Consider the following 15,644-nt stretch of genomic DNA (forward strand, 5'->3'; position numbering starts at 1 on the left):
GATAAGGCTTCACTTGGAGTGCTGTGTTCAGGTCTGGAGACCGTATCTCAAAAAGAATAGACAGGATGGAAACAGTCCAGAGGAAGACAACCAAAATGATGTGGGGTCTGTTTCAGAAGACATACGAGAAGAGTCTGAAGGATCTAAATATATATACCCTTGAGGAGAGGTAGTACAGGGGAAGTATGATACAGACTTTCAGATAACTGACAGGATTTGATGCACAAACTTCAAACCTTTTCTGCTGGAAAGGAAAAACAGTAGAACTAGGGGTCATGATATGAAACTCCACGGGAGATTACTAAGAACCAATATCAGGAATATTTCTTCACAGAGAGCATTGTGGATGTCTGGAATGCTCTTCCAGAAGAGGTGGTGAGAACAGTTAATGAATTCAAAAGGGCATGGGACAAACACTGCGGATCCCTAAAGGCTTAAAGAAAGGGATGGTATAATATTTCTGCATGGGAGTAAACTGCACGAATCGGCAATTGCTACCCTTAATAGAACACATGGCGGTACCTCGCATGGAATGGCAGTTACTACCATAAGCAAATTGCTGGGAAGACTAGATGGATCATTTGACCTTTAACTGCTGTCATTACTATGTTACGATGTGAAATAAGTTCTTTCTGCTTCTTCTCTCTTTTTTAAACCATAAATAAATATGGAACATAAGCCTGGAAATAAAAAGAATTGGGGCCCTAGATGGGTGGAATTTGGGCAGTATGCCACAAACTTGGTAAGACAAACAGTCTAAACCACAAATTCTGCTAACAGGTCACATCAAGCAATAGTAATTGGTGAATGCAAGTTTGCAAATTATTCAACTGAATTATTCCCAATGATTGATTGACTATTTTGTGGCTAAGTATTCTTTGATTAATAACTGTGGGTTACCAGCCGGTTTAGTGATAAGAAAAGATAAAAAAAAGATGCTTTAATAATTTGCACTTTAATGCTTTAATAATTAGCACTTTAATGTTTCACATAAAAAAATTTTTAAAAATAATTTTTGGAGTGTTGGTCGGGTAGACATGAGACAATAGATGATTAAAAACCTTTGAGCTCACAGGCTGACTACTGCCTGCGGCCCATTGCGGGCGAGAGACAGCGGATTAAAGGTTTACCGTGAGCAAATGCCTATGATATTGTCTCTAGTCTAGTCTTTGACATGTGTTGGTGATAAATAGCTATAAGACTATTTCCCTCTCTAGAGTGTTACACTTTGTTGTGGAAGAAATAGTTTCCGCCATGTCCTTAACAAAGTTTGAAAAAGATGTCTTCCGGAGGAGACTTCCTACGGTCCTCAGGAGGTGATGGTTCAGACAGTATGTCCTCTTCTGAAGAGAAATCTGTATCGTATCCGTTCCTGTATCTCTTGGGGACCTCAGTGGTTGTGGCCTAGTAGGTACCAACGGTGTTCCCCCTTTGGCATTGGTGGAAGTAAAGGGGACCGAGGCTGATGAGGCCTAGGAACTCCTGAGGGTCCTGGAATAGGTTCATCCTCTATGTCTTTTGGTTTCTTCGATATGGCATCGAGTAATGAGTCCAGTTTATGCATCAGTAGTTGAAGAATCGCAAATTCTGAGGATGGCATCGATGGAGTCATCAGTGAAATCGATGCAGGCATCGGGCGCGGCACCGAGGGCATCGGTGGCGGAATCGATGGAGGTATCGGCATCGATGGTGATGGATCCGAAGGCATCGGAGCTGGTGTCGATGGCGACATCGGTGTCGATGGCTGGAATGGTACTGCATCGAGGAGCGCTTGTCGGATATATCCATCAAGTTCCGCCCGCATAGCTGATGGTATCAGAGCAACTATGGGGGGAGGAGGTGATGGCAATACCAATACTTCCTCAGAGCCCTGAGGAGGTATGGTGCCCTGCACCGGTATCGGTGGGGATCGCCCTGGTACCGTAGGCCTCGGAGCCTCCGCGCTCATCCGAGCTTTCTTAGTGGAGGAGGCCGACTGTCGATGGCTCAGCGGGCACCGGTTCGATGGCGTGCTGGCATCAATGCCGATGCTTTTCCTTTTGCCTTTCACTGCCGGAAGTGGACGCCTTCGACGATGGCGAGGGGGAGGGAGTAGAAGCATCTCTGGCCTCACCTGGAAGTCGTCTTAAGAACTACTTGCCGTATCGATCCAGAAGGCGATGACTGGGCTGACGTCGATGTTGTTGGGAGCAGTTGAATTTTGAAGAGATGCTCCATTTTCTCCATCTGGAGCCGACGTCCTTTCGATGTCATCTCAGCGAATAAATTGCAGAACTTGACGTCGTGTTTTTCGCCGAGGCAAAGCACACATTCCTGGTGCAGGTCCGTAATGGACATATTTTGCGCACAATTCAGGCATTTTTTTAAATCAGAGGCCATTTTTGCCGGACAGCCGTTGATGGCTATGGCTTGAAAAATGGTATGGAACCAAAGAAAATCACGGGGAAAAACTTACCACGATGGAACGGAAGGGAGACCCTTGCGGTGAAGAGTTTTTCCTAACTTTTTCTAAAGTTTTGTGAGTAGTGAAAAATCACCACAGGACTCCAGATTAACCGCGAGGCTAACGGCTCCGCGGAAAAAAGAAGACTGAAGGGAGACCCCTGTGGCAGGGAATATCATGGCATGCTGGGCATGCTCAGTGGGCACTCTGGTGCCAGTCAAATGTTTCATAGAAACTTTGATAGAAGGTTTTCCGTATAGGGCTCCATTACTGATGTCACCCATATGTGAGGACTAGCATCCTGCTTGTCCTGGGATAATACAACTATCTTTGTGGTGATATAGCGTTGCACAATCTGAGAGTAGTGCAGTTTGTTGATGCTCTTCTGTCTATTCCCATATTTTTTTCTATTCTCCGGTCTCTTTATCGTATGCTTGTTTAAAAAGCCATGTTTATAAACTTTTCTTAAAGGTTTTGAGATCGTTTTGTAATCTGATCTCTACCGGCATTGCGTTCCAGAGGGTGGGGCCTGCTAAGGATAGAGCCCTCTCTCTCATCTGTGTTAGTTTTGCTGTCTTTACTGAAGGAATGGTTAAGAGTGCTTTATTCGCTGAATGGTAAAAGCAGCTATTGCTAGCCTGCCTTCTGAAGGCCTCATGTTACAGAAGACTGATACCGTCTGGCTCGTAACAGCTGAAAATAGATCTACTACCAGAATACCCCACTCATCAAATCTGTTTGCCATGACTTACATAAGACACCACCAACGGAGACCTAGTAAATGACAATTTACTTTGCATCTTTTGTTTTCCCTACAGATAGGGACTTAGTTTTGAGACTGTTTCTTCAAAATTGAAATAAGTTGTACTATGGACAAAAAGTCTGGATATATCCAGATATAATAAAAGACACGCAAACTCGCAGGAAACTTTGTGGGAATATGTCAGGAGGCTAGATCATTAGGCGCTCATATAAACATCAGATACCCATGTAAATGCATGATGAAAATAGACATTAATAGATATATTTTTATGAACCCTAACAATTATGGAGTTTTTTGGATAGTCGTAAGGGTGAGACCAGTACTACTTAACCAGTTCAGGTGATAAAAAAGGATAATGGGCTGGTTTCCTCCTTATTTTCTTGTATTTGTTTTCTTCTATATAATGTCTTGTTCCAGTAATCCTTAGATCCTTTCATTTCCTTATGACATTGTTAACAGTAAAAGTAGCTTATTTTACTTTGAATAATATGGAAATGAATTTTATCTTTATCTATTAAGGAGATGAGATATAGGAATATACTTGTAAACTTTTCTGTTTGTATTATATAAAAATTAATAAAGAATTTAAAAAAAAATTTACTTTGTCAGCAAGAAAGCCTTTCTTTCCCACTATGAAAATGGTTTTTAGAGTTATCTTGTCAGAGTGTCACACCATAATGGCTTCCCATCACAAGGGATGGGATCCCATTGCTCTCTGTTAAGACAGTACAAAACTCCAATATTATTGGTCTGGAATAGACCAATTCTGTAGCCACTCCATTTCTAAACGCCTTAAGAATATAATATGGGTAGCCAGGTCATATACTTCCCTCCCTCCACATTCGCCCTCTTACAAAGAACGAAACAATGAACACACAGACAAAGTGGAATCAATAGGCTGCAGCTTTATTACATGAACCACAAATGTGCCCGAGCCCACCAGGCCCAAACTTAAGCAACTCCCAGTGAACATCCACCACCAGCCAGCAAGATGATCAGCACCAGGCCACCCGCCCTGTATCTTCCTGAATAGCATAAACTCCCACGACTCCCGCCACTGCCCAGCAAGGAGCCGTACGGGGACAACTGCACCCAGTTGCTCCCCAAAGTGTTCAAACCTGATCACTGTCAAGGCAGCATACAAATCAGCTCAACACTGAAACCCCAAACAGGCTCAGGCAACCTGTTACAGGAACAGGTATGAAAATAACCTGTGACCCCCAAATATGCAGCCCACAATTCCTAAGATTGTACCCAATAGGGGCCACAGCGGGAAGGCGTAATTCAGAGTCTCCTGTAGCCAAGTCTGTACCAGGGTATCGATTCCCTGGGACTGGGGTTCCCGCCTGCGGCTGAAGAAGCTAGGCACTTGGGCATTGGACTGGTTTGCCAGGAGGTCCATGGATGGTGTTCCCCAACGGTTTACTATCAATCGGAATGCTGTGGTCAACAGCCTCCATTCTCTGCTGAGGTAATCCGCAGTGACGTTGTCTTTTTCCGCTATGTGGACGGCAGAGATCTCTTGAAGGTTCGATTCCGCCCATGACATTAGGGGGTCTATTTCCAGAGACGACACCTGTTGGCTTCTGGTTCCTCCCTGACGGTTGATGTAGGCCACTGTTGTGGCGTTGTCTGACATTACTCTGACTGACTTGTCTCAGAGTCTGTGACCGAACTGTAGGCAGGCTAGTCTGACTGCCCGGGCCTCTAGGCGATTGATGTTCCACCCCGACTCTTCTTTGTTCCATTGCCCCTGAGCAGTTAGCTCCTGGCAGTGTGCTCCCCATCCTCCTAGGCTGGCGTCCGTGGTGAGCAGGATCCAGGATGATGATGATAGTCTCACTCCCTGGCTCAGATGGCCTTCTTGTAGCCACCATCGTAGTTGGGTCCGAACTTTGTCCGGGAGCTGAAGGCATACGGTATAGTTCTGAGACAGTGGATTCCATAGTGATAGTAGTGAGCATTGTAGGGGTCTCATGTGGGCTCTTGCCCATGGCACTATTTCCTGTGTGGATGCCAAGAGGCCACTCAACAGGGTTCGCAACTGGGTCATCAATTTCAATCTCCTTGACAGTGTCAGGATGACCTTGTCTTGTTTGGTGTTGAACCAGACTCCCAAGTATTCTAGAGATTGGGACGGCTGCAGACTGCTCTTGTTTGTGTTGACCACCCACCCGAGGCTCTCCAGTAGAGTTTTGACTCTGTTGGTCGCCTGGTGGCTTTCCTCTGGGGATTTCGCCCTGATCAGCCAATCATCTAGATAAGGGTGTATGAGGATTCCTTCCTTCCTCAGTGTTGCTGCCACTACCACCACCACCATGATCTTGGTGAATGTCCGGGGTGCTGTGTCTAACCAGAATGGTAGTGCCCGGAACTGGTAGTGACGGTCCAGGGTCATGAAGCGTAGAAAACACTAATGCTCTTGACGAATCGGAATGTGTAGGTAGGCTTCTGACATGTCCAGGGATGTAAGGAACTCTCCCGGTTGTATCGCTCTTATTACCGAGCATAGGGTAATCTTCAAGTGGTAGTTGATCGACTTGAGGTCCAGGATGGGCCTAAACATTCCTTCTTTCTTGGGAACGATAAATTAGATGGAATAATGCCCAGTATTTATTTGTTGTGTGGGCACCGGTGTTATATTCTCTAAGGCTAGCAATCTGGTCAGTGTAGCTTCCACTGCCATTCTCTTGGTGGGGTCGTGGCAGGGGGATTCCACAAACTTGCCCAGAGGGGGGTGGTGGAAATCCAGGTCAAATCCCTCTCGAATGATGGCTGGGACCCACTTGCCTGAAGTTATCTCGACCCATCTTTGGTAGAATAGGGCAAGCCTGCCCCCTAAGGCTTCTTCCTTTGGACGGGTCGGATGAATTTCATTGTGGGGTGCAGCTGGGGCCTGGGCCCAAGCTGGCTCCCCTTTTGTTGTGCTTGTTCCGAAAGGACTGGTTCCGGCCTGCGGGGTGGGTCGCTTGATATGTGCTTCTGTATAGGTTGAAGCGCTGTGATCCTCTGCTCCTAGAAGTTCGGGGGAAGGGTCGCTGGTTTCTCTTATTCCTGTCTTCCGGTAGCCGCAGCAGTGGGGATTCGCCCCATTTGTTGGCTCGTTTCTCTAGTTCGTTTCCGAACGGGAGGGTTCCCTTGAAGGGCATCCTTGTGAGTCTCGTTTTGGAAGATGCGTCGGCCGACCAGCTTTGGAGCCAGAGTTGTCTTCTGGCTGCCACGGCTGATGACACTCCTTTAGCTGCGGTGCGCACCAGATCAGAAGCGGCATCCGTGAGGAATGATACTGCTGGTTCCAGGGCTTCCCCAGGAGGGTTGTTCCTGGTCTGTGATAAGCAAGCGCATGTCACCACGGCACAGCAGGCCTTGATCTATAGAGACATAGCGGAGACCTCAAAGGACTGTTTGAGGATGGATTCCAGACGTCTGTCTTGAGCATCCTTGAGTGCTGCTCCTCCTTTCACTGGGATAGTAATGCACTTCGAAACCGCGCAGACCATGGCATCCACTTTCGGACATGCCAGGAGATCTTTGGCAGCTGGGCCCAGAGGATACATGGCTGCCAGAGCACGCCCCCCTTTGAACATAGTCTCCGGGGCATCCCATTCCAAGTCAAGCAGCTGCTGGATGGCTTGTAATAGTGGGAAATGACGGGAGGTCTGACGGAGCCCCTCTAGTAGGGGGATTCATCTTAGGTTCCCCCGAGGCACTTGTGCCCGGGATAGCAAGCTCTTTCAAGCTGTGTGTGACCAGGTCTGGAAGCTCGTCCTTGGTGAAGAAGTGTCTCATGGTTCGGTGGGGCTCCGTCCCCGGAGAGAGTTCCCCCTTCCTCTAGGGGTTCTGAATCCTCATCTCAGTTGTCCATGTCCCCGAAGGTGGGGCTTCTGGGCGCTGGAATCACGTCCCTGGGCATAGAGGGTCCCGGGATGTTGAGGTCCTCTGGTGGACCTTGTGGCCATATTATCGGAGGCTCCGGTTGCGTGTGGACAAAGGTATGCAGACCTTTGAAGAATTCCACCCAGGAGATAGATGCTGGGTCTAAACTCAGAGGCGCCGTGTCCCTAGGGAACCCCGTTTGAGGGAGGGTCCCGCTGGGAGATGCTAGGTCTGGCGTACTGTTCGAGAGGCTGGAACCCGGCACCAGCTGGGGAGGGCCATGGGCTGGATCCCCTAGGGCCTCCTCGCACTGTATATTACAGGGCCGTGGCCTCCTCATGCTGTGCAGCTCTAATGTGGCATGCTGGGCAAAGGCCCTGAGCCTTGAGCTTCTTTTCTGGTGGTGCCATGGCTTGTGCACATTAAATACAGTTAGCGCTCCGGTGCATCGAAGTTGTGCATGTAGATTTGGTGCTCGCTCAAGATGTGCACGTTGTTGTGTGCACAGCTCGAAGTTATGCGCCCAGCACAGTAAGCGCGTGGCTATGCACATCGCTTGTGTGCACAGTACTTGGGCGCGCGACGTGCGCACTGTCATCTAACAGTCCGAAAAACTCTTTCAAACGTTTTTTGATTTTGATCTATTTGAAAAAACGTATATTATTAACATTTGCCTCTTTGGCAAGTCTCTCCTCTAATTCTCTAATGGCCTGCCTTATTAATATTTTATATCTCATTTGCAAGTATTTATGCTTCTTTATGCTTCTTCATTAGGTCTTGTTTTCAAATTGCTTTTAAAGAATGTCTTTTTTGGCTTTAAATGCTTCTTTCACAGCAATATTTAGCCATGCAGATGACATTTAGTCTTATTTTCATCATTATTAACTTTTGGAATAAATATATTTCATCTGCTTTTCCAGGATGGTATTTTTAAGCAATCTCCTCACCTTATACAGACTTTGTACCTTCAAAACTGTTCTTTTTAGTTTCCTTCTAATTTATTTTATCATAGTCTTCTTTTTAAAAAGTTAAATATTACTTGTCATGTTTATCCTCCCACAAAAGATTATATCCAATTTGATTGCATTATGATTACCGGGGCCTCTGGTTTCCTGCGGCAGATTTTTCAAGATTCTATGGCAAGTGTTGTTGAATTCTGTGGCAATTATGTGGCAAACCTGCATAAATTTGCATAAGTAAATGGTTTTCCTTACTTCATAGAAAAAGTAATTTTCTGATACTTGTGTCCAGTTTATTTGGTTCTTTATTAGAAGAATAGGGAGCTTAGTGATTGGCACTGGGGACTAAAGGGATGAAGGATGGGAAAGGATCTGGAATTGAGGAGAGAGGGAATCTCAGAGGACGAAAATGAAGAAGGATCTCAAACAGAAGAGATAGAGAGACAAGGGATGGAGGAGGATAGCAGCACAAAGGGAGGAGAGAGAAAGGGGAGGAGAGATAAGGGAGTGGAGGGGGGGGAGGTCTAGGATCTGGAAAGGAAAGAATGATCCACTCACAACACTGCCCCCCATCAGATCCTCTCTCTCACTCACATGCCCTTCAGTCCCCTCACTTACATCTCCTCTGATCTTGTCCATATCTACAAACTCTCCTATCTCCTCATTCACATCACATAGCTTTTTGATTTCCTCACTCACACTCCACAGCTTTTTGATTCCCTAACTCCTATTCTACAGCAACTCCAATCAACTCCCTCCTCCCCACATCCACCCTTGCTCCTGCCCTCCCCCCTCCCCCCACCTAGAGGACAGGATCTCTGAGGGAGATGGAGAAGGGATCTCAGGACGAGGGGCAGATGGACAGGAGATACAGGGGATGAGGGGAAGAAGGGAAGCTCACAGAAGAGGAAGCATAAAGAGGGGGGATCCTGATCCATGGCCTGACACTGGTGCCTAGCAGAATTTCTGCCAGTCTGAGAAGTGATGGCAATTGCAAGAAGATAAGGAGGAAGCAAAATCTGCCCTGCAGCTCCATAGCCAGAAAAGCCTTTTCCTAACCCACCTCCCCTCTCCTGCTCTATGGACCTCCCCCCCCCCCCCCCCCCCCCCACCCCATATGGGGCCAGTATTCAGGGCCCATCACTGGGAGTGAAGCAGCTACTGCTGAATGTTGAGCTAGGACGAAACTAATTCAGCATTTCCTCCACTCTCAGGCCCTGCACCACGTAAAGAAGCCAGGAGAGGATGAAGTCACCACAAGGCTTGAGAGCAGAGCAGACACTGACTCAGTCTCATGCCGGCTCAACAACAGTTGCTTCACTCCCACTGATATTCATAGGATAGACCCCAAATGAAAAAAAAAAATCCACGAGGAGTAGGTATTAATTTTTGTAGTGTTGTTGGCTGACAGGGGGGAGGGAGAGGATTTTTTTTTTAAACAAGCTGGTGGCTGACTGTGACAGAAGAGAAAGAGAATTTTTTTTAAATGACTAACTGGTGGCTGACTGGATAGGGGAGAAAAAAAAAGCTGGAGGAATTTTGTTTTCAATGATCAATTAGTGGCTGACTGGGAAGAAAAGAGGTTTTTATTTTTATTTCTGAGGATAATGCTGTTGGCTGGCTGGGAAAGGAAAGAAGAGGGGGGAGAGTACTGTTCTTTTTTTTAATAACAGGAACTTTTAAAAAACAATTTTCTTAAGCTGTCTAGCTAACTTCTTAAAATGATGCAAATCAGTGGCAGGGCTGATCTATGAGATTAAAGACCATATGAGAGAAAGAGCATATTCTTTCCCCTACATGTTTAATTTTTTTGGAGGATCCTTCCCCCTCCTTTCATCAGCGTTGAATTTAAGGAAAGTAGCTAGCCGGTCCCAGCCATACAAAAGATTGGAACAACTTCTCCAGAAGACCCCTTTTCTTGCTCACTCTCAAAAAGTATTGTTTTATGTTCAGTTATACTTTAATACTGGCTTCCTTGAAAAAAAATTCAATCCAAGGTAATCTACATCAAACAATACTATCAAAATAGATCATATGCCCCACACTTCATCATTCACTCTCACAAATATATTCCACACCGCTTTTATTCTCCTTACTACATGCACACTTTTTCCTACCTCCCACAACCCCTCACCTGCTCTCACACATTCACCGGGCCTATACTGTCTTTAATCCCCTCACTCATCTCACCCACAGACATTCCACAATCCCCCTGGATCCCCTTACTTTCCCATGTCCTGTCCCAATTGTAATCCTCCGTCACTTCCTTGCCTTACTAGCACCCATACTGAAACCCTTTCTCCCTCTTAAGACATATGATCCAATCCCAGCTTCCTTGATACAAAGCATAGTAGCAGGAATGTGGTGCTTTAGACTGCTTCCTCTTCATGAGCACAGGGCCGGAATATCATTTTGAACCACAGGGGCTGGTATATTGCAGACGGTTTAAAGCATGATTCTTGCTTATTATCATTCTTTGAGTAATTTGTAATTATTAATATTTGTCTGCTCGTTATCCAAATTCACTTGAGTTACCTTGGGTCTTTCCACATCTTTATCAAGATGTTCTAATATCCCTGTTTTAACGGTGTCCTTTTAAGTTACTTATGCACTCCTGAGTGACGGTCGACTTCCCCCTTGATCTAGTTTAACTACTCCTCTCTATCCTTTTTCATTCTTAGCATTAGCAGCCAGGTTCTTTCTGGTTAATATGGCTCCCATCCCATTGGAATAAGTTTCCCTTCCCCAAAAGATTCACCAGTTCGTAATGAATCAAAAGCCCTGCACCATTATCTCATTCATGCATTGAGATGCTAAAGCTCAGTCTGCCTCTGGAAGCATTTCTGAGAAACAGTTACTTACCCTTTCAAATAGTACTAGGACTAAGGGGGGGGTCAACTCCATGAAGCTAATAGGAAACACATTTAAATCAAAAGAAGTATTTTTTTCCACTCAGCACACAATTAAACTGTGCAATGTGTTGCCAAAGGATGTGGCGAAAGTAGTTAGAATAGATAGTTCCAAAATGATTTAGGACAAGTTCCTGGAGGAAAAGTTCATAAACCATTACTAGCCATGAGGGGAAAGTCACTGCTTATCCTTGGTTTTAAGCAAGGAGAATTGGATCTATTCTTTTGGATCCTCCAGGTAATTCTGACTCAGATAGGCCACCACTGGAAAGAGTGTTAGAATGCTCCAGCGAGCATCAAGCATGTTTTAAGGCAGATTCCACCACCACAGAAGTGTGGTAGCTGGACAACTCTAAAACCAGGGAAGGCCTGGACACCATACTTTAAGTTGATCTTGAATGCCACCAACAGACAAGACATGGGATAATGCCACATTCTCATCTAGAGGCCCTTTAGCAGACCGTACACCAGGACAGAAGCTGACTCCGCAGGAGGTTGGATAAACTAACAGTCCAAAAACATTTGTTCGACAGTCTTCATCCTGAGATTACATTGCAGCATGATTGCCATTTTCTCCAGAAAACGAGAGTAGTTAAGGTCCATAGGGCCGAGGTTTATTTTGGCAGGGCCAGAGAAATGGTATCCCCTGTCAACTCCTCATCCTCAGACCATGGCAGTATATCATATATGACCCTGACGAATAGAAAGGCGACCTGGGAGGGGATCTTTGATGGTCTGATGGAGAAGGGACTGACAGGAACTCTGAACGGATTCCACAACTTCTCCCTCTGCATTCCTAGTGGGCGATGCCTTGAAGAGAGGGAAAACTAATCATGACCTTGAGTGGATTTGCTCCAACCAGTGAACCTCCTCAAGGGGATGCTTGGACATGCCAGGGACTCCATTGACCCCCCACTTGTAAAGAAAAAGCTCCTCAACCATGGATAGGAGAGACTCCATCCTCCCTCTCTGGTCCTCAGGAAGTAATATAGTAACATAGAAATGATGGCAGAAAAGAACCAAAAAGGTCCATCCAGTCTACGCAGCAAGCTTCTTGTGATAGTATCTGCTGCACCATGCAAGTTACCCCTACATGGCATGGCAGATACTACCATAAGAAGGTAAAGAAATTCCCCACCATCTCAGGTGAGAAAAACATTTTCCTCTGATACCCAATGGGATCTTCGTCAATGGGTATCACAGTGGCAGATGATGGTGAAGAAGAGCTTGGTGGAGCAAGCACAGAGGCCTGGGACACACTGCGCCGATGTACCTTGTGACAGTTGCACCAATATGCTCAGTGCAGCTGGTCTTCTGCCAACCATCGTTACTCACTGGTTATGGCTGATTAATCCTATGTGTCGATGAAGAAATAGATTTCCTTTTCAACTTTCATACATACTTTTCTTTCAGTAACTCTGGAGATTTACTTCATGAAATTGTAATACTGCAAAGTAAAGAGGAATGCAAACCATAGGATGTCTCCCCAACCTTCCCCAAAACCCAGAATGAGTGAGCAGCAATATATGAATCTTCTGTCACAGAGCCTAAAAATAACCTGTATGTCACAAAAATTATATATTCCAGGTCTACATGTGTGTTAGCAATGGAATGTTGCTGCGTTGCCCCAATTGGTATAACAGCATTGAAAAGTCCAGTTTCCAAGGGAACACCACAAAAACCATCCACAGATAAACATTTATTTTTATTAGGAAAAAAAAAAGTCAACAACCAAAAAAATTAAGGTGGTACCTTTTTATTGGACTAACTTAATACACTATTCATCTAACTTTCAAGAGCTATACTGATGAAGGGTGTGACACTTCCAAAAGTTATTAAAAAATATAGTAAATTAGTCCAATAAAAAAGGGTTATCACCTTATATTTTTTTGTTTACTTATTTCTGTGCATTCAAGTAGACTAACACTACCATAATGGAAGAAAAGGGCAGGGGTAAAAATAATAAATAAAATTCAATCAAAAATGCTATTTTTCAAAGAATTACAAATTTAGGACTACCCGTCATTTAACATGGACCCAGTTCAATCTTTCTAACCAGTATACATCACAAAATACTTTACTAGCCTACACTAAAAAATGTACATGTCAGCTCGAGCATCACTTTGTGCAGAATTAAAACAAATCTTAACTTACAGGTGTTTCTACTAATTGCAAGAATATAAAAACTAAATTATAACAAACTACCTCTACTTCATATTACTATTGAAATTAGTTTTCTTACCTTGGACAGATTGCTAATGTAATCCAACTGCAAAGCACTCTCTTTATCAACTTGATTACAAAGGTTCTGCAAAGTGGACGCATAATCTTTGTCACTTTTTATTCTCAGGGTCATGAATTTCTTCACTGTTTCCAACAGTCGTAGCTCCCAGTCTTGCAGTTTTAACAAAGCATCATGGGAATACTTCAGATCACTTCCAAATCCCATTGTTACTTGAAAGCACTACAGTCACCACAAGATACAGAGGAGACTCTTCTAGTTAGCACATGCCCATATCTGTGGAAAGAACAAAAGTGGTCACAAATTAGCTAAGAGAGACCCTAGTAATATACTAACTTTACGTCATTTAACAAAGCAATTGTATCCAAGTAGTCACTAATGAATTTGAAATTGCAATATATTCCCAAAACATGATGTAAGAAAGGACTTGAATCGCTAGCAATCACAGGTTCCACTTTAGAGAAACATATACATAAGGGCTCAAGAAAACATCAGTTACTGATAAATACAAATAAAAAACATTTTAGTGCATGCCACACTGATATAAAAATTTAAGCACCCAGGACCTTAATTTTTATTCATGTGTTCAGAAAGCAATCTCTAGTTTTGGAAAGTATTATTTATTTATTTGCAGTTTTTATATACCGACATTTGTTTAGTAACCTCACATCGGCTCACAATTAACAGAAACATTGCAACTGTGCTAAATAAAACAAACATTTGCTACAGTGCTTTACAATTAACTTAACTTATTAACCGGGGGGGGGGGGGAGGGGGTGGAGGAGGAGACGGAACAATGGAAGGGAGGATATAATAGTAGTACATTGTTGTATCGCTGAACGTATAAGACTATAAATAAATGGGATGTATTTTTTTTTAATACAAAGTTGGGAAAAGAAAATTAAATAAGGGAGAAAGGATTGGGGTAGAAATGTTTTATATACAAACGATAGGAATAGATCAAAACAGATTAGGAGTAGTGAGAGAGAATTAGGGTTGTATTCTTAAGTAAATTAGTGCGCAAAGCTGTAGGAATAGGAAGAGAGCATATAGGTTAAGTATAGGCCTGTAGGAAAAGCCATGTTTTCAGTTTTTGTTTAAATTTTATTGGGCATGAAAATGCTGTCAATATTTTTTTTCTGTTAATAAAATAAAGAAACCATACTGTTGGTTTACCAGAAATATTCCTTTTAATTATGAATTTCTGATTTCTTATCTGTGCAAAGTTTTGGGAGGGGGGGGTTGGAGTTGGCTCCTGTTTTACATGTAAACTGCAATAAATTAAGGGTTTAGGGGGAAGTCATGTGATGTGGTGAGCTAGGACGGTCACTCCCTTCTGAGCTCCAGGTACCTCGCTCCTACTTTGCTTTCTTACAGCTCCAACCACCCTTTTCTACGGAGCAGATCACCTCCATACCTGCAGAGCACATGTCGATAGTGCCCTATATGAACAAATCTTCCCCGGGGATGCCCACACGGAGTGGAAAAAAGGACAAGGAGATACCACGTGGAACTGCAGTTAAAATGGCGGCGACAGCAGCAGAGCAAGAACTCATTTCAATTCAGACCCCGCAGGCTATGATTATGTCTGAAATAAAAGTGGTGCTCCTCACTGCGCTTGATGAAAAGCTAGCCGGCATTTCTTCACAATTAGAAGTTAAAACTGCGATTACAGACTTCGGCCCTAGGATGGATCAGGTAGAAGGTGCGTCTCGGCGCTAGAGGATGACGCTTTAGCTGGCACGGCTAAAATTGTGGCCCTAGAAAAATCTCTGTCTGAGCAGGGGCAAAACTGGATGATTTAGAAAAATCGCTCACAGAATTCCAATCTAAGATTTATGGGCCTACCAGAATCCATCACAGAACAGAACCTGGGCAAAATTCTGGAAATGGCTCCCAGATGCATTGGGCCTCGAGGGCATTAAATCTCACTTCCGTAGTGAAAAGGCTCATCGCATCGGAGTAAAAAAAAAAGGATTCAGATTCTAGACCACGAATGGCAATTGCGAAGCTCCTTAACTTCACACATGAAGGGATACATTTTAAAAAACAGCGTACACCGGATTTTTAAAAGATCCGGGGTCGGCGCGCACAAGGCTGCGCAAAATTGGCAGCCTGCGCGCGCCGAGCCGCACAGCCTGCCTCTGTTCCCTCCGAAATCGAAGCGGCCTTGGAGGGAACTTTTTTTTTGTCCCCTCCCTTCCCCTATCTAACCCCCCCCCCCCCACCTTGCTCGATGGAGTTACACCTGCCGCTGGCAGGCATAACTTGCGCGCGCCGGCTGGCCAGGCCCCGACACAGGCCGCTGTGCCGGGGCACTCGGCCACACGCCCTGGACCGCAGACACGTCCCCCGGACACGCCCCTGGACCGCCCATTTTAGCAAGCCCTGGGACTTAACGCGCGTCCCGGGGCTTTGCTTGCGCCGGCGGCCTATGCAAAATAGGCGCGCC

At 44.8% G+C, this 15,644-nt stretch overlaps 1 protein-coding gene across 2 annotated transcripts in view; it reads right to left on the reverse strand.

Moving 5' to 3' along the window:
* Positions 1 to 15,644, reverse strand: part of FER (FER tyrosine kinase) — a 612,331-nt gene that overhangs the window by 513,402 nt on the left and 83,285 nt on the right. For both annotated transcript variants that reach the window (XM_029572126.1, XM_029572135.1), the window contains exon 3: positions 13,193 to 13,468. In XM_029572126.1, the coding sequence (XP_029427986.1) occupies positions 13,193 to 13,399 (207 nt within the window). In that variant the 5' untranslated portion in view covers positions 13,400 to 13,468. The remainder of the gene's footprint in view (positions 1 to 13,192; positions 13,469 to 15,644) is intronic.

Source organism: Rhinatrema bivittatum, chromosome 1 (genome assembly GCF_901001135.1).
Source record: "Rhinatrema bivittatum chromosome 1, aRhiBiv1.1, whole genome shotgun sequence".
NCBI classification, from domain to species: Eukaryota; Metazoa; Chordata; class Amphibia; order Gymnophiona; family Rhinatrematidae; genus Rhinatrema; species Rhinatrema bivittatum.